This window comes from Erpetoichthys calabaricus, chromosome 4 (assembly GCF_900747795.2).
Source record: "Erpetoichthys calabaricus chromosome 4, fErpCal1.3, whole genome shotgun sequence".
In the NCBI taxonomy this organism is placed as follows: domain Eukaryota; kingdom Metazoa; phylum Chordata; class Cladistia; order Polypteriformes; family Polypteridae; genus Erpetoichthys; species Erpetoichthys calabaricus.
The window spans coordinates 266,841,134-266,861,267 of NC_041397.2; the positions used below are offsets into that span (position 1 = coordinate 266,841,134).

General features: G+C 38.9%; 1 protein-coding gene across 1 annotated transcript in view; it reads left to right on the forward strand.

The window, feature by feature from the left end:
* wdr3 (WD repeat domain 3) overlaps positions 1-15,442 on the forward strand; it is an 80,874-nt gene extending 65,432 nt beyond the window's left edge. Inside the window, 10 exon segments of the mRNA XM_028800751.2 lie at positions 2,477-2,611; positions 3,799-3,849; positions 3,940-4,005; positions 4,178-4,270; positions 5,549-5,599; positions 5,902-5,945; positions 12,343-12,471; positions 14,355-14,415; positions 14,417-14,449; positions 15,155-15,442. Of these exon segments, the coding sequence (XP_028656584.1) occupies positions 2,477-2,611; positions 3,799-3,849; positions 3,940-4,005; positions 4,178-4,270; positions 5,549-5,599; positions 5,902-5,945; positions 12,343-12,471; positions 14,355-14,415; positions 14,417-14,449; positions 15,155-15,310 (819 nt within the window). The 3' untranslated portion in view covers positions 15,311-15,442.
* The last annotated feature ends 4,692 nt before the right edge of the window (positions 15,443-20,134 follow it).

Consider the following 20,134-nt stretch of genomic DNA (forward strand, 5'->3'; position numbering starts at 1 on the left):
GTGATTAGCCATTGATAGACTGTGCTAAGGCTGAGAATTCATTGTTCCCAGATCCAAATCCAGAGTTTATTTCAATGTAGCTCCAATTTGGCACATTGACACCCTTATTCCCAAAACCCAGTATAGGACAGTGATGTCCAAAAGTGCTGCTGTTGAACTTCCTGGTCACAGCTTGGTGATGTCCTATATATTTCAGACACTGCACAATACCAGTGTCTTTCAGGATATTCCAGTCTGACCATTTCCTCTGGACAAATTGTTTAATGTGCACTAGTTTATCCCAAGAGTATTTCAGCCTAGTGTAAAGCAAGTACTTAATTGAGAAATAGGAAACTGACTAAGAAGCAGAGTAGCACAGTGGGATACTTAAGATGGGAGGAGCACTGGTGAGTGGCTACAAGAATGCAGCAACAGTGCAGAAGAAAGACAAAGCAATGCACATAAAGATAAATACCAGAACTTGGAGGTCCCTGTGCACAACCATGGGCATGTGTGATTGCCCTAGTGCCATCAATCCAAGCCCCCAGGGAAATCTGATGACAAATGAGCAAAAGCCCACACAAATGCCAAACAAATGTTATGAAACACAGCATGAATTTTTTTTTTTTTGTTCTTTATTTCGCCTTATACAATTTCTTATATTAGGAATTTGGTAGTTTTCACATACCCCTTGGGGTCAGAGCGCAGGGTCAGCCATTGTACAGTGCCCCTGGAGCAATTACAGGTTAAGGGCCTTGCTCAAGGGCCCAGCAGAGCAGGATCTCTTTTGGCAGTGACGGGGATTCGAACCGGCAACTTTCGGAATACCAGCGCAGATCCTTAGCCTCAGAGCCACCACTCCGCCCAAAGTACACAAAAAGGCAATCAAATTGCCTAAAAGATTTCCAGTGAGTGGAGCATCAGTTCATTTCTCTAGTTGATGCACATACTGACAGTGCAGGCCAGTATGTCATAGAAAATGGAATGGGTGAGCACAGGTGTCAATGAAATGAATGATATTGGCACTTAATGTGGTAGAAACCGAGCTTTCAGAACAGCATTTGGACTTTGCCATTGCTGTTTACCAACATTTTTTAGAGAAAAAGAAAAACTTCTTACTCAAATAACTATATATAAAAAAACAAACAAGCAAACCAGACACAAATGGTAGACGAATATGCTGGAATTGTGTTAGTGATATGGGGAGGGTGAGACATACAAGGCTCTTTGTTTTCATTTAAAGAAATGGTTTAAGTATGATTCTATTTTAAAATGATGTGTTTTTCATTTCAAATCAAATTTTACTATCAACAGTAGCCTATAGAATATGCAGATGTAAAAGGTACTTTGGGGAAAAATAGAACTTTTTTTTCCCATTTAAACCAGGGACAGTAAATTCAGATTGTGGTGTGGGCTACATTGGTGAAAGACTTTCGAATTCAGCTACTTTTGTCCATTAGTAGCGGATACTTTTGCAAATGGAACATACATTACATTCTGTATTCATTATTATGGAACATACTTTGTTGCCTAGATTTTAATTGACTTGCTTTTCAGAACATTTTTTTTTCCATTGAGCAGCAGCCAGACAATAATGGAACACAAAGTAAGCCAACAGATGACTACCTAACATGCACATACAGTATGTGTCCATCATACAATATTTAATATTTGTTTTAGCAAATTAAAACAGTAAAGGTCTGAGGAATATTGATCTGATCTGGATAACAAAACATTCAGGTTTTGCATTCAGGAAAATTGAAAATCATCAGTTTTAAATGCATATAATATTAGATAATGAGAGCTCTAAAAAGCCACAGAGTTAAAGAATGGTTCTAATTAATAGCAAGAACTGGCTTCTAATTAAGAAACTGGTTGAAGTGAAAGTGGGTAGTCCTCAAGGAACTGATTTGAGTCCATTAGCACTAGAATTACCAAAGCCAACGAAAAAACTCGTAAATCCGGCCCACCTTAAATCCCTTCGCACCTCTCCGTCAGCATCTTTTGTCTTGTAAATGTGTTGACCAACACAAGCAGCAAGCAGCCCCCCCACCACCGCAGAAAGGGCAAGAAGTTCTCCTAGCTCAAGCCTGGATTATCTTGGACTGAAGTGCTGGAGTTTTAGACGGGAAATAATAGATTGTTGTTTGTAACACATGCATTTCATGTGTGTTCTGTGTCTACAACAATCTTATGTAAACACATTGTTAAAACAGAAACGTTTTTCATGTTTTAGTAATAAATGTCAAAATATCGACATGAACATGAGCTCTTGTGATTGCTATTTCTTTACTTAAGACCAGAGTGTAGTACAAATGCTGTTGATGATGAAAGCTTGTGGGTCACACTGGTGCATGTGTCAACAAGGAAATTTTAGTAAATTCTTTGAATGATCATCTTATTTATTTAATGGGTAGTTGTGTTTTTATTTATTTTTTTACAGATCATTTGTTTAATTTGTTATTCAGAATGTGATTTTCTTTTCACTTATTTTTAGGGCCACCATCAAGAAGTGTGGTGCTTGGCTGTGAGTCCAAATGGGGATAATGTTGTGTCCGCTTCACATGACAAGTCACTCAGACTTTGGGAGAGAACAAAAGAGCCGATTATATTAGAAGAAGAAAAAGAAATGGTAAAGATCCTTCCAGTGAAATATTTCTTTTTTGTAAAGGAGTAATGAAATAAAAAATAAGATTACATTGCTAAAGAGTTGCAACTAGAAATTGCAAAGTTACATTGTCTACAACTGCTCCCCAAGTGTGCTTCAGCAAATCACTTGAGGTTTCGATTCTCAGATTGTACTGTAGGTACATGTGTAGTACTACTGTTTTCATTACTTAAAGTGTAAAACTATTTTAAGATATTGTTCAACATAAAGGTCACTTTATTATACATTTGTATGTTCCTTTAGTCTGCCAGTAAAAGCGACCTTTCTCCACATTACAAAACTCTGACAGACTCTGAGTCCTTGGATCTGGTTCCTACTTTCATTTTGGGTGGTACTGGGTATTGCTACTGCCAAGAATCTCTGGATCAAAAAGTGTGCGCACCTTAGTATTTCTTGATTGTTTTTCATGTTTTTTCAGAGCAAGTCACAGTGTCACATGGGTTGACGGTTGACTCAAACGGATCCAGGCATATTAGACCTTGGCAATGGTTCTTCTCACATGGAATGTAGGAAAAGGGCCCTGTATTACTATAATTGGAAATGTATATATTTATGAAACCACTGTAATACAGAGTACAGGCTTAGTCGGATATTACGGGCAGGCTTCTTCTAGATTTGGATTATGATTGGGTGTAAAACGTAAATAATCCTCAGTAGACTTGTGCATAGCAATTGGTCGTTAATTATTGTATCATTCCTATATACTAATTGTGTAGCAGTCATTACCGTTTTGTGACATCACTGGGAAAAATCCATCACTTGTTATATTATGGGAGCCCTTTTTGGAATAGCAATTTAATAGTAAAAGCTGTATTTTGCCAATGTGCCACTGCCCATAGCTGTACAATGCAAGTTGCAATGGGTGGTGTGAGAAAAAACAAGTGTAATTTACCCCACATAAAGGCTTATGTCACTGCTACAAAACCAAATGGGGAGCTGCTATTTGCTATGAACAATATGCACATATCAGAAATGTATAATTAATTTTAAGCAATACTGACAATTTTGTTAATCACATTGACTGGCATTGTAAAATACTGCAGATCCCTATGCTTTGTATTGTTTATTTTTCTCATTGCTTTAGTTTACATCATCTGAATTTTGATTTTTTTTATAAATGTATTTAATTGCTTACTCTTTTTTTTTTTTAGCAAAGAGAAGCAGAATTTGAGGAAAGCATGGCCAAGCAAGATGAACCAGTAGTAAGAATCATTTCTCATTCATTTTCTCATTGTCCATCTTTTGATTTTAAAGATGTAATACTAATTATTATAATTCCTGTCCACTGAAAGGTACCTGGTGAAATCCAAGGGGAGGTTGGGCTGGCAGGAAGAAAGACTATCGAAACCGTCAAAGCAGTGAGTAATTTCCTAAATTATGTAACACCTAATAAGACTTCTGTATTCATTAGGTTATTTAAGTTAAAAGTGTTTGTAATGAACTGGTGTGTAACATGCGAATATTGTGCCGATTATAATGCCCACAAGAAGAGGAGAGTTGTATTTTCATTTAACTTGTGGTGTTTTTCAGGCTGAACGAATTATGGAAGCTATAGAGCTGTACCGTGAAGAAACCAGAAAACTTGAAGAACACAACGCAGCTAGTAAAGCAGCAGAGAAAGAGGTCAGCACCACATTAGCTTTAGTACTTTCTACCAGATTACATCTTGCCTGTGAAGGGGCCGGAGTTGTCTCGGAAGCTTGCATATTGTAATCTTTTTAGTTAGCCAATAAAAGGAGTCATTTTTGCTTGACTTTTCACTACCAGAAACTGGTAAAATCAGTCCAACTTTTAGAGTGTTGTTTATCTAAGTATAGAAAGACATTTCTATTTTTTCTCTTTTAAAATATCTATTGACAACATTTCTCAGTAAATTCTGTTTATTAAATGGTGAAATATTATGTTCTGTGATATTTATTAAAAAAATAGCGCATTTTTCACCTTTTAAATTAGATCAACTAAAAATGAGTCTGAATTTTCATTTCATTATTACCTCTGGTTAATGTTTGATGTACAACCTTAATTGCAACTGGCACAACTAACATGTTAAACTAATAATGTCTAAGGATTTCTTTCTAATATTACAAGTGTGATGATTGGTTACAATAATTAATTTGAATAATTTGTGTACCATAAATGCCTTTAATGCCTGTTGATGTCCATTTCATTTGTGAATCTGATTGCATAATTTCTGCTGCTTTGAAGAAAAGCAAGACTTATAAGTCAGTATTTGATGTTTCAGATTGTTAAAGTTCTGTCATCTGTGCTTAAACATGACCTACTGCTTCAAATGTGCATGACCTCTGTTTTGCTGTAGCTATTTTTAAAAATACTGCATGTCCATCAAGCATTGTCATGTTTACTGCAGAACATGAACGATGTGACATTTTATTATAATTGATCCCCACCCTCCAAAAAGCTGCAGTGTAAGTATGCAGTTTTACACAAAGGTAAATTCTTTGTATTTAGTTGTTAGGCACAGAAAATACTACAATATGCAAAAAAACAAAATACATCTAGCCTTAAATTTTGAGTCATATTTTAAACCATTATCTTGTATATTAGTTCATTGACTGATTTCGTACTGTGCAGTTATACAGTACAGTCCTTGGAGTCGGAGCAAAACAGTACAAATAAACTGAAATAAAGATTAACAGTGAAAAGAGTGCGGCCATGTTGGCTGCGACAGAAATACGTTAAGTAGACAACAATTAAAAATAATACAAAATATGGATTAAAGGTGCTCAGTAAAGAGTTGTGTAAAGATTCGTCGGAATAGTACAACAAATCAATGTGAGCCATAATCATTTCATGGTTACATTTCTTAAGTATTTTATTTTCCTAGAATCGTACAAAAATGTTTGTTTTTTTTCTTCTTTTTTCTCTCCCCATTTTAAACAGTTACCTCCTCCTGTGATGAATCCAATCCTTATTGCCTATGGAAATATTTCTGTAAGTATTTCTTTTTTAGTATAGAAAATGTAACTTTTCAACAAAGAAGCAGACTATTTAATTGTAATAATCAGAGTATCACAAAGACTAAACCAAGTATTGATAAGAAAATTAAAAATATAGTGGCCTACCTTCTGTTGGTGAATAAGCAGGAATTGTCATTCGGATTTCTCTTTCTTCAACAGACAGCCTCTTAAATTTCTCTCAGTTTATTAAGAATCAACAGTGTTCAGTTTAGCAAGACTGTGTTGCACTTAATCAATCAGTTACATGTTATTTACTTTTAATTCTTAATATTTCAGCCTTCTCAATATGTTTTGGATGTATTCAGAAAAGTAAAATCAAGGTAAGGCTGATTTCTACCAAGGTTTATTACAGCTTGCACAATATGTTGATTATTTCTATGTATTTTATAAATCAGGTGGCTTCAAATGTAGACGTAAACCTCTTACTGCTTTCCTGCTTGTTACAGTAGCAAAATAATTGGCTATTGTGTCATCTAATACAGAGCTGGGGTCAGCTTTATAACACAAAAAAAGGCCCGAAATGTGTTTATGCAACGTTCCACACAAAAGTCAGGATTTATAAAAGAAAACTTGATGGGAGAATTTATGGATATTAATGGAAACTCTAATCCTTATTAAACTAATCCATATGCAGCATTTTGAAGAAATTGGGAAATAACATCCTTGATCAAGTAGGGAAATGCAGCCAAGTGGCGACTCACATAGGTAATTATTCATATAACCAGCTATTATTATAATGTGTGTTTACATGACAAACATACTAAACCTTAAAAGTGATGTAAATTGCCTTTTAAGAGCGCCAATACTGCACATGTGCACTGAAGAACGTTTTTGTTTTTTTGTTAGTTTATACAGGCTACCTGTTGTCACTGCCCTGCTGTGCTGGAAGCCATTAACCGACTGATGAGGCACTACGTTGTTTTCATATGGTGTGGGTGTACATTCTGTACATTAAACATAACATGTTTTTGCCAACATACAAAGGCAATTTGCTGAAGTGTCCAGTTTTCCTAACATAATCGGACCACTTTACTGTACTCATTGCAACAACAGCACCCAGTGAGAATAAAGCTGCTTTTGTTAACTGTGAGCTGTTATATTCCATTAATGCAAAAGTCAACTGTGATGCTGAGAATGACAAACATTGTGGCTCGGCAGCCTTAGTCAACCCATGACTTGTTTGTTTTGGGGTAAATTAGCTTTGGCGGACGTCATGATACTCTGTGTGATTGCTAGCTTGTTACGTAAGGTGACTGACTGAACCATCAGTTTTTCTATGTCTTGTAGTATTCATTGTAACAGCAATCATGTCATTACACATGTCAGGTGATAGTGGGTGCCTACTCAGAGGCTGGCTTCCAGGGCACAGAGGAGAGGCGTTACAGTGCTGCGTGTGCTCTTGTGTGGTCAGTTGCGAAGTGCAGTATAGAACTTGATGTGTCAGGAAGGTTTTGCGGCATTGTGACTGCATATTTATGGTTGTTTCAAGGTGGCAACTGGGCAGGGTTTGAGGTGCATTCACATACGCACAATTATGAGATAGCTGTGATTTATAAAGGGTAAAATGCATAGAAATGTGCATACAACAATTTTTTTTTTGCATATGTATACTTTTAAACACAACTCCATGCAAAGTTTTATAAATGGCATTCCTGGTTAGTAGTTTTCTATTCATTATCAATACAGAAAGCCTTCCTGCTTGTGATGCCCAGACTACCAATTAAGGCTCTCAAAGACAAACCCAATTATGTCAAAGTAATTATGTCAGAGACTCAAGGAACATGACCATAGATATATTTCATCACCTGTTAAAATATGCACTCACATCTCCTGTCAGTGCCTACCTGTTCAGTGCACTCTGATTTTTATTCATTTATTATATTGTAACTGCGGTGGGTTGGCACCCTGCCCAGGATTGGTTCCCTGCCTTGTGCCCTGTGTTGGCTGGGATTGGCTCCAGCAGACCCCCGTGACCCTGTGTTCAGATTCAGCGGGTTGGAAAATGGATGGATGGATGTATTGTAAGTAGCCTGATGTCTTGGTCTGTGGATGAGCCTGACTACAGTGGAACCTCAGTTTGCGAGCATAATTCGTTCCGGAAACGTGCTCATAGTCCAAAGCACTCGTATATCAAAGTGAATTTCCCCATAAGAAATAATGGAAACTCAGATGATTTGTTCCACGACCCAAAACTATTCATATAAAAATGATTAATACAATATATTAGGTAAAAATACATAAAACAAATTAACCTGCACTTTAGCTTTGAAAAAAATCATGGTTGGTGTGAGTGAGTTTCTAAACTCTTGTGGGATTGCACCCAATGGGATGACACGCGGAAGAGCATCCCAAAGCAATCGCAGTCTCCCAGCGCTGTAGCAGTTCGCCGTAAAAGCGAATCCGAAAAGATCGCGGACATGCTATAAGCACCTGCCGTCGATGGGTGATATAAGGAACAAGGAACATTATAAATGTGCAGGGCCCTGCCTGACTGCTGTGTCTGTGTATAGGAGAGCGGCAGATCCCACTACAATAAATAACCGCGCTGTTGCTGTTTCAAGCTGAATAAAGCTGGTGTTGCTGAAGTACCGAGACTCAGCTTCGTGTTTTAGGGTGCAAGACGGGGACTTGCACATCACAGCACACACACACACGAGCACATGCACGCGAGCGAGCACACACACACACACACACGTACACGCACACGAGCACATGCACGCACGCACACACACACACAAACGAGCACGCGTGCACACACAGTCACAATGCTAATGCTGCAGTAAACAGTATACGCTCGTACAGATGTTGACTATATGAGTGAGGCACGCTGACTCAGACGGAGAATAGGAGATGATTGCCCACAATCCCGCAGCGAGAGAGAGAAGAACCATCAGCTCAGTTGTGATCACATGACGCTCAGCAGACAAAGCGTATACATACTACTCGTACTGCAAGACCTGGCTTGTTTATCAAGTCAAAATTTATTAAAAATTTTTGCTCGTCTTGCAAAACACTCGTAAACCAAGTTACTCGCAAACCGAGGTTCCACTGTATTTTGATTAGTTAAATTCAATCAGCTGTTTGTGTAGCTCTCTTTCCAATGAGTAGGTGCAGAGCATTTACATGGTAACTAAAACACATACATTATAAGTAAACTGAAATCAAATCTATTAGTGTAAATTTAAGCAAAACCATGCTAGTCTGAATTAACTATTAACATAAGAATTGAGACATGGCCAGTTGACAGTGGGAGAGAGAAAAACAAAATTTGAAGCTACTGGTAAACCTCTGGGGGTCCACAGTCATGTATAGTGGAAGGTAACTGACCTAGGCCAGCTGGCTATCCTCTTTCACCTGGACATTATACACTATCCTAAACAGTTGCTGAGATCCATAACTGTAAAACTGACATTAAATAAAATGGCCTGATATTGGCCAAAGTAAAGTTCCCATGTCCATCCATGGACATGAACAATCAAATAAGATACAGTAGCTATACACGACTGAAGTGGTTAGCTTTCATAATGTATTTAAGTGCTGAGATTGATGGGGCATACTTTGAAGTAGGAAGCAGACCATGAATCCTTAGAAATGCGTATATACTTACGAGATTTATGCATTTTTGCACTCTGTGAAGAAAGTAGGATCAAAGTCATTTGAAGTTTTGCATATTAAAGTGAGCTTTTTGAAATCTGTCAAACTTTGACTGGAAGGTAGCATGACAAGAGTTATATGGCTATATTCCCCCCCATAATTCTGGAAATGATCCTTGCAGGATGTTAAAGTTAAAAGTTGAACAATTAAAACAGCTTGTGAAAAAGGCATCAAATCGGTCACTTCTGCTTAATGTTCTCGTGTCTCCACATGTTGGATTGTAGGTACCTTCTGGACAAGGTGATGAATATTTTCTGACTTTCTCCATGCATTGTCACTTCCCCTATTGACTGAAGATATTCATTTTTACTGTAAATGTTAATGCTTACAAATTGGACCTGTTAATCCTATATTTTCTAAATTGTACATTTCTTGACTAATCTCTAGTTGAGATTGTCTGCGGCATTAGATAGGAAATCTCTAACCACAACTTTTTCTTGTTCCATTTCACCGTCTCCTCTGTCTGCTACTTCTTTAGAATTGAAATAACAGAGCTGTACTGTTGGGTGCCTTTACCTGAGCTTCCTACCATTAGGGTAGAAGAACGAAGTTTATTTTTTTAAATTTAAATTAGGCTGGCTGTTCTGGTCTCTTTTGCCTATTTTTAATACATTCTTAACACTGAGGTTGCGTTCTTAGCTAATTCTTTAGAGTACCATTTCATTTTCTATTTTTAACAAGTTAGCTGCACTTGACAAAACCTGATGGTCCTTGTACTGTACATGATTGTTATTTAATGGCTAATGGCCTACAGATAAACTTTGGTTAAGTGTTTACTGTTCTGATGTTATTAAGGCTTGAAATGGAAATCCAATTGATTTATTTTCAGTACTAAATAAAAATCACTCCTGGCTCCACTTGAATTCATTTTAGAAAGTTTCTTGTTTCACATAAACTATTTGTTTGCTTAACTCATATTCAGTATATTCTGGAGACTTTCCTCAAATTTAAGCAGTAAGACTATTAATGTCACAAGATTATTTTTAATGTTCATATGCACTAAACACTGTTTGATCCTCAGTGCTGAAAACAATTCCATGTTAACCGTCCCTCTGCACCTCACTCACATTTTTAAGGATCTTATACAATTTTTAAAATTTACTTATTTAATCGTTACTTAACATTTGAACACGAGATACTTGTTAAGTCGTATGTCATTTAACCTGTCAAAAGGTGCCACAAGAAAAGCCACATCTCAGAATACAGTCACTATGGATGCATTCAGCTTGCTGGCGAGTTTTGCTGCTGCATTTTAGTTATCTACTGTAGTGTTGCCATCTAGTGGATAGCCATAGAATGTTTTTTTGTGGCAACAGTTTGGAGAAAATAGTGCAATAAATACACAGTCCATAGTTATGTCATTGTGAAAAAAGTATAAAGCTGCTGATGTTTTCAAACAACTAGATTTATTGCAAGATGAATATTTTGATAGTAACGACAGCAATCAAGATAGTGACAATCAACTGGATGAAATGGAACCCGTAGTCTGGATCACCTTCCTAAATGCATTTCTTCATCACAAGGTGACTGTTAGGACAGCAGTGCATGGACATGCTGCCGCACAATGAGCACAAACAGTCACCAGCTACCTAATGTGTTGTGTGTAACAAGTGTGGACAATGCAAAGAAACACGTCATGTTTAGGGCACATGTGCTTCTAAGCCTGCACTCTGTGAGGTGCCATGCGTCAAGGACTCTCATTCAAATGGAAGCTTTTAGTCATGTTGCTGGTGTAAATAAAGTAATTAACAGTTTTGTTACATTCTGACACAGGGTTACTATTGATAATAAAACCATTACTTTCTAATACATTTCTTTATGAGTTTATTGATAAGAGTTGAATTTATTATATATGTTTAGACCTGTACTGTAGCGTCCTGGTAATAAATGGTCCAGCATTCAATGTGTTTAAAACTTTTTCAGAAATTCATGAGCAGTTGTGCTCCCATGACCAACTGTCGTGTAGTTTTACATTCTTAGCGGCTCCTTCTTACTAGGCTGCAACTTACCTTGACAAAATCAAACGGGTCGTAGGGAATGCAACGTCACCTTGGGTTCAGGATTACTTTGAGGAGATCCAAACCACTGGATACATCCACTTGCTGGGTGAGGTCCATCTCGTGTGGTTGAGCTTACTGTGGTGATGTATAGGCCCCACATCTTGGGTGGTGGTCCAGTTATTTAACAAAGGAGGCAGGAGTTTATATTCTAGCCACCAAGGAAGTTGCATAAGTCAGCTTCTCTTTGTCAGCATTTGAAAGACTATGAGGTGACACACGAACTGAAACCAGAAGATTCTGGAGGAGAATTCTTGATTTTGTCCTGGCTGTTAAATTGTGCAGAGATGTTTGAGGAGTCATAGGTGTTTGTGAATCTTGTCTATGTCTGCTTTGTGTACTTGGAAGAAATGTCTCACTTTGCACTCTGTAGCATCTGGTAAAAGGTACTTTAAGAGTATGGGGTGTCAAGGGTCCATCTTGTCTATTTTAGTGTTCATCATTTTCATTCGCAAAATATGAAGGAGCAATAGAGGTTCGAAGAGTGTCCAGTTTGGGAACCTAAGGGATACATCCTTGATGTATGATGTGTTTTTCTTGGCCTCGTCAGACTGTGATTTCTGGTGTGTGCTGGATGATTCTTTGCAGAGTGGGATGCAGTTAGGAAGATCATTTAGCACCTCAAATCTGAGAATTTGGCCTTCATCTGGAACAGAATGGCATGTTCTTTTTAGATATGGGATGAGGAGTTTCACTACTTCTGGGTCTGGTTCACAAGTGAGGGTAAAGGTAAGCTGGAGAGTGGCCAAAGAATTGTGTAATAGCAGCACGTTTTCCTCAAGAAGGCCTGGTTAGCTCATCTCCACACGATGCCACTATGATGCTCGGGAAGAACTTTGTGATGTCCTTGCTATTTATCCCGTCTTATGATTGTTTTGAAATTTTTAACTGTCCTTTCCCATTTCAGTTTTCATTTGCATTAATATTTATAATTCATTTTAAGTAAAAGTAGTCTGTACAGTAACATAATTGAAATGTACTTGTTTGCCATTGACTTTTTTTGCAGTGAATTGGAAGAGTCTCTCCTAGTCCTTCCTTTTTCTTACATCCCTGACCTTCTCACTCTTTTCAATGAGTATATTCAGAGTGGACTGGATGTTGAACAGATCTGCCGGTGCCTTTTCTTTTTGTTAAGGTGGGTTCCTTCATTTTTTTCAAATGTGAAATAGTGTGATGGTGATAGGCATGAGGAACAAATGTATTTGACAAGTTTACTTAATGGTCTGCATTTGCAATTTCAAACTTTGGCTTAATTATTAAGGCCAGGAGACTGTATGTGGTCAGAGGGAGAAGACAACATTTGGGAGTAGCAAACTTTAGTTAGTCCATACATTTCAAGAAGGTGTAATGGTCAGCAGAGAGGTCAATGAGTATTAGTGCAGATGGACCTGTGAAGAATGTCAGAGAAAGATGAAAGAATACTGTGAAAGAGACAAAAGAACTAGGAGGCCATATTGAGAGCATATTGTGCATACTGCAAGAATGTAAAGTCTGCGTTGGACTGGACATTTAGAATATGTGAATTTTAAAAAGTAAATTTAGAAACTGCAAGAGAAATATGGGGGTCCTGAAATTGTTTTCACAAGGGTATCTCAGGTGACTGTGTAATGGTTGCCTTAGCTGGTTTTAGTATAACACAGTTTGGATCAATTCGCTCCATTCTTCCTTCCTGTAGGGTTCAATCGGAACATAAGGGGCTGCCAGCTGATAAAAGGGGACAAAAGCACAAACATCCTACCCTCATCATTTTGGTATATTAAGTGCATTGTTTTGTCATGGAACGGACAGAATGATCCATGTCAGTTCACAGATATGCACTGCAGTAACTGCCAGCAGCCACCCGCGATCCTGCAACAGCCAGCTTTAGTAAGATGTTAAGCATTTCAAGGGCAAGTCTTGAGAACCCAATTTATTTCACTGTGTTGCCCTGTAGGCTGTGATTAAAAGCAAACTGGGGGTGAAGATTTGAAAGAAGGGCGTAGTGATGAGCAGAACAAACCTCTTTGCGAGACTGAATCGACCTTCCCTGGCAACAGAGAGATGGACCCTGATGATTAGTAAATACTGGTGCAGAGTAGGGTGGGGTTTTTTTTTACCCCCCCCTTCAATATAATATTCAGCATATAAAGGCAGTCTTGCTTTTATATAATAATAAAAAAAAGACTTAAGATTTGAACTGAAAAGCACATTTTGATCTCCCTAGAGCAAGTGCTGTGCATTTTTATAAGAATGTGCATCTGTGTGTTGATAAAAATTTTGTGGACACTAACTCAAGTGTAAATGGTCCGTTTCTTATGCATTTAAGTGTTAAATGCTGATTAGGTTTTGGGTGAATTTGAAACTATTCAGTTTTAAGACTTTAAACCTCAGAGTTTTTAAAGCTGATACTGACACCACTACTCCAGGAGTTCACAAAATTTGGCAAATGCCAAATTTAAGGACTCTAAAAGAAAAGGGTTTTCTGAATTTAGAGTTAATTTCAAATCATAGGCAGCTATCAATCAGCATGTTCCATTTGTGGACACCACAAGCTGGGCCTACTGTAACGAAATGTCCATGTAAACCTGTGGCCCAACTAGGCAGATCTTACTGCAAGCCTGGTATTGACAGCAGAAGCTCTCCTGTTATCTAAGCCAGACGTTCTTGTGTGTGTTTGGATGGTTGTGATTTGTTATTTTATTTATATTTTTCTTGAGCTTCTGTAAATTTTTCATATTCCCTTGGGGGCAAATAAAGATCCATCTATCCTGGGCCAACCACCATATATTGTTGTTTTACCATGCCCCCCCCTATCGTTAGTTGCTTTGTCAGTTCCTTGACTTGTCGCATCAGGAGACTCTTTAAAATCAGATAAGCTCAAGCACTGCAGTAAACGACTGCATTTATGAATTCACCAGAAGCTGGGATTTAGTTTGTTTCAATACTATAGATGAAACTAATTCATTATTGTAATTTATTTTTTCTTTTATTTATTTGTTCTCATTCAAACCGATTCCTAAAACTTATTCTGTTATTCAGGATACATTTTGGACGAATTACCAGCAATCAGATGATGCTGAATGTGATTGACAATCTCAGAAAAAAACACCATTTCCAAAGTGAACCAAATTAGGGTGAGTAATCATTACAAATGTTCTAAAATTCATAAGATTCATAGATTTAACTCATAAGAAACATTTATAAGATTAAATTAATTCATAAGATTAAAATTCGTAAGATAATCATTACAAATGTTCTAACGAGAGCACTCAGTTTTCCATGTGCAATATCTGACTCTGCCATCAAAACAGCCAAAAACTAGAAGCAGGATTCACATTGTGGATCAAACTGCTGCCAGAGTCCTGACTTGTGTCATGGAGGGGAGAACACCTGCTCTGAAATGAATTTTGTTTAATGTTTTTTCAGCCCATTTTATAAGTCTTTGAGTTTTTGTACTTCTAAGCATGTTTTTGTTGTTGAGTCAGTCAGTCAGTCATTGTCCAGCCCGCTATATCGTAACACAGGGTCACGGGGGTCTGCTGGAGCCAATCCCAGCCAGCACGAGGCGCAAGGCAGGAACAAACCCCGGGCAGGGCGCCAGCCCAGCGCAGTGTTGTTGAATCATGGAACTTTTTACCATAGAACATGTCTGATTATAAAGATGTGTTCTAAGTAAAAAGTAAAGCCATTCATTCAGTAACAGGAGGAGTGGAGTACAACCCTCTACAAGCACATCAGTTTAAAGCTGCTACTGTGTGACCATTCTGGAGTTTTCAACACACACGTAGCTTTTCTGAAATGATGTGATATTTTAACCAGGCTTCCTTCTTCTGTTGCAGGATGTGCTTGGTTTCAACTTAGCTGGCCTCCAGTTTTTACAACGCGAGATTGAGAGCAAGGAAGATGTGACATTTTTTGCAGATGCCACAGATCGGTTTGAGGAAAAGAAAAGAAAAAGAAAGAAAAAGGAAAAAGCTATTCTTGCAATTGTGTGATATTAACTGTCCTCAAAAATATTTTATAGCAGCATTTTTTCCCCATACTTCATTGTTTGTAATTAGTGTTTAAATTGCTTAGATACATTGCCTTTACAATGCGTCTATAATAAAACCTTTTTTATAGCAGTGGTTTACTGTAATTCATTTTTCTTCACAGTTAAGAGAGAACACAAAATAAATTCACTCCCCTATCCTTGCAACACACCAATGGCTGCTTAATCAGTACAAACCATTTTCTTGGCATTGCACACACACACACACACACACACACACTTAATGGCTTGTAAGTACTTGAGCAGGAAAAACAGAAACTGAATAAAAAAAATAACAAAAGGTTTGAGTGTTCAGTAGGTCAGTTCTTCTATTTTTGTAAATGGTGGTTATCTTGTTCTCTTCATATTTTAAACTTACCAACATGAGAAAGGGTGTTTTAAACACACATTGATTTCTAATTTGGATTTGAAGCCATTATATTATAACCCAACATCTATTTGTAACAGACTTGACTTATCCCAGTCAACCTCATGTTGTTTAAGTTTAAATATTTAGAAAAATTTTATTTAATGCACAAATGGATATCCGTGCTTTCTTATACCTACTGTATGTAATAAATAGTTTAAATTGACATTAATCTGACATACTACTTCATCATTTTACTCTTAGTTAAAAAGTTACCTTTTGCAAGGTACTATATTAAATAATTTTAAAATCATTGTGTTTTACGTGGGATACAAGTATATTAAATCATCTTAACAGTGATCTTAGGCAGTAGTTGCAGTGTTTGAAAACTAAACCTTATAAGCCACATCACAGTGGCAACTTACATAATATTTGCTCATTTTTTCTAAAGCTGTTCTGCAATAAAACAGCGACAAGAACCATTTAGTCCTACACAGATCAGCACCCCACACTGTTGTGTACCACACTACTTGGCAACTTTTGAAAAATGTATAGGTTCGTTACTGTCATATGTATAGAGTACAGTGAAATTCTTACATGAATGTGCTAAAAACGCGTGCAGAAGGAACTCCGAGTCCAGCTCAGGGCGGCGAAGCAGTAGTACAGGAGAAAGCTGGAGCAGAAGTTGCAGAATAACAGCATGAAGGAAGTGTGGGATGGGATGAAGATCATCACTGGCTGCAGCTCGAAGCGGGGTGCCACCATTGAGAGAGACGTGAAGACAGCAAACCAGATGAACAACTTCTTTAACAGGTTTGACCACCCTAACCCACTCTCACTCTCACCTTGGAGTACTGCACCCTCCACACATCCTTCTGCTGATACCAGCATAGGAGAGACATCCCCACCCATAATTACAACAGCGCAGGTGAGCAGAGAGCTGAGGAGACTTCGTGCCAGCAAAGCAGCGGGTCCAGATGGAGCATCGCCACGACTGCTGAAGGTCTGTGCATCGGAGCTGGGGGGTCCTCTACAGCGCATCTTCAACCTGAGCCTGGAACAGGGGAGAGTCCCGAGGCTTTGGAAAACATCTTGCATCACCCCAGTCCCAAAGGTATCACGTCCTAGTGAGCTGAATGACTTCCGGCCTGTTGCTCTGACATCACATGTGATGAAGACCATGGAGAGACTGCTGCTTCACCACCTGAGGCCACAGGTTCAACACGCCCTCGACCCTCTGCAGTTCGCATATCAGCAGAAGGTGGGAGCGGAGGATACCATCATCTATATGCTACACCGATCCCTCTCCCACTTGGACAGAGGCAGTGGTGCTGTACGAATTATGTTTCTGGACTGCACTAGCGCCTTCAACACAATCCAACCTCTGCTCCTTAGGGACAAGCTGACAGAGATGGGAGTAGATTCATACCTGGTGGCATGGATCGTGGACTATCTTACAAACAGACCTCAGTATGTGCGTCTTGGGAACTGTACGTCTGACATTGTGGTCAGCAACACAGGAGTGCCGCAGGGGACTGTACTTTCTCCGGTCCTGTTCAGCCTATATACAGTGGTGTGAAAAACTATTTGCCCCCTTCCTGATTTCTTATTCTTTTGCATGTTTGTCACACAAAATGTTTCTGATCATCAAACACATTTAACCATTAGTCAAATATAACACAAGTAAACACAAAATGCAGTTGTTAAATGATGGTGTTTATTATTTAGGGAGAGAAAAAATCCAAACCTACATGGCCCTGTGTGAAAAAGTAATTGCCCCCTTGTTAAAAAATAACCTAACTGTGGTGTATCACACCTGAGTTCAATTTCCGTAGCCACCCCCAGGCCTGATTACTGCCACACCTGTTTCAATCAAGAAATCACTTAAATAGGAGCTGCCTGACACAGAGAAGTAGACCAAAAGCACCTCAAAAGCTAGACATCATGCCAAGATCCAAAGAAATTCAGGAACAAATGAGAACAGAAGTAATTGAGATCTATCAGTCTGGTAAAGGTTATAAAGCCATTTCTAAAGCTTTGGGACTCCAGCGAACCACAGTGAGAGCCATTATCCACAAATGGCAAAAACATGGAACAGTGGTGAACCTTCCCAGGAGTGGCCAGCTGACCAAAATTACCCCAAGAGCGCAGAGACGACTCATCCGAGAGGTCACAAAAGACCCCAGGACAACGTCTAAAGAACTGCAGGCCTCACTTGCCTCAATTAAGGTCAGTGTTCACGACTCCACCATAAGAAAGAGACTGGGCAAAAACAGCCTGCATGGCAGATTTCCAAGACGCAAACCACTGTTAAGCAAAAAGAACATTAGGGCTCGTCTCAATTTTGTTAAGAAACATCTCAATGATTGCCAAGACTTTTGGGAAAACACCTTGTGGACTGATGAGTCAAAAGTTGAACTTTTTGAAAGGCAAATGTCCCGTTACATCTGGCGTAAAAGGAACACAGCATTTCAGAAAAAGAACATCATACCAACAGTAAAATATGGTGGTGGTAGTGTGATGGTCTGGGGTTGTTTTGCTGCTTCAGGACCTGGAAGGCTTGCTGTGATAGATGGAACCATGAATTCTACTGTCTACCAAAAAATCCTGAAGGAGAATGTCCGGCCATCTGTTCCGTCAACTCAAGCTGAAGTGATCTTGGGTGCTGCAACAGGACAATGACCCAAAACACACCAGCAAATCCACCTCTGAATGGCTGAAGAAAAACAAAATGAAGACTTTGGAGTGGCCTAGTCAAAGTCCTGACCTGAATCCAATTGAGATGCTATGGCATGACCTTAAAAAGGCGGTTCATGCTAGAAAACCCTCAAATAAAGCTGAATTACAACAATTTTGCAAAGATGAGTGGGCCAAAATTCCTCCAGAGCGCTGTAATAGACTCATTGCAAGTTATCACAAACGCTTGATTGCAGTTATTGCTGCCAAGGGTGGCCCAACCAGTTATTAGGTTCAGGGGGCAATTACTTTTTCACACAGGGCCATGTAGGTTTGGATTTTTTTTTCTCCCTAATTAATAAAAACCACCATTTACAAACTGCATTTTGTGTTTACTTGTGTTATATTTGACTAAATGTGTTTGATGATCAGAAACATTTTGTGTGACAAACATGCAAAAGAATAAGAAATCAGGAAGGGGGCAAATAGTTTTTCACACCACTGTACATCGGACTTCCAATACAACTCGGAGTCCTGCCACATGCAAAAGTTCGCTGACGACACTGCTATCGTGGGCTGCATCAGGAATGGGATGGAGGAGGAGAACAGGAACCTAATCAAGGACTTTGTTAAATGGTGCGACTCAAACCACCTACACCTGAACACCAGCAAAACCAAAGAGCTGGTGGTGGATTTTAGGAGGCCCAGACCCCTCATGGACCCCGTGATCATCAGAGGTGACTGTGTGCAGATGGTGCAGACCTATAAATATCTGGGAGTGCAGCTGGATGATAAATTAGACTGGACTGCCAATACTGATGCTCTGTGCAAGAAAGGACAGAGCCAGTTATACTTCCTTAGAAGGCTGGCGTCCTTCAACATCTGCAATAAGATGCTGCAGATGTTCTATCAGACGGTTGTGGCGAGCGCCCTCTTCTACGCGGTGGTGTGCTGGGGAGGCAGCATTAAGAAGGAGGATGCCTCACGACTGGACAAACTGGTGAGGAAGGCAGGCTCTATTGTTGGCATGGAGCTGGACAGTTTGACATCTGTGGCAGAGCGATGGGCGCTCAGCAGGCTCCTATCAATTATGGAGAATCCACTGCATCCACTAAACGGTGTCATCTCCAGACAGAAGAGTAGCTTCAGCGACAGACTGCTGTCACTTTCCTGCTCCACTGACAGACTGAGGAGATCGTTCCTCCCCCACACTATGCGACTCTTCAATTCCACCCGGGGGGGGTAAACATTAACATCATACAAAGTTATTGTCTGTTTTTACCTGCATTATTATCACTCTTTAATATTGTTTTTTGTGTCAGTATGCTGCTGCTGGAGTATGTGAATTTCCCCTTGGGATTAATAAAGTATCTATCTATCTATCTATCTATCTAATCAACAGGCTTCACATCATCGTTCTATAAAGCACCATGGTTAGTGAATACATTTAGCTTTCCTTGAAACTTTTGTCTTCCTTCTCTTAAATAGCTACCATACATCGACATGTGCCCAAGGTTCTCACTGTGAGAATTTCCTAACTCAGAAAATGTACTTTTAACTGGCTTTCATTTGACCCCATGTTCTCAAAGAACACCAATAACTGCCTGGTGTCCACCTCATTGAAGATTTCCTCGTGGCATATACCAGACAATGCCAGAGTTATCCTCCTCTGACACCGATTATGTCTTTGCTTGTAATAAGTATACATTTTCAAAGTAATGATTGCCTAACACCATATGAGTACTA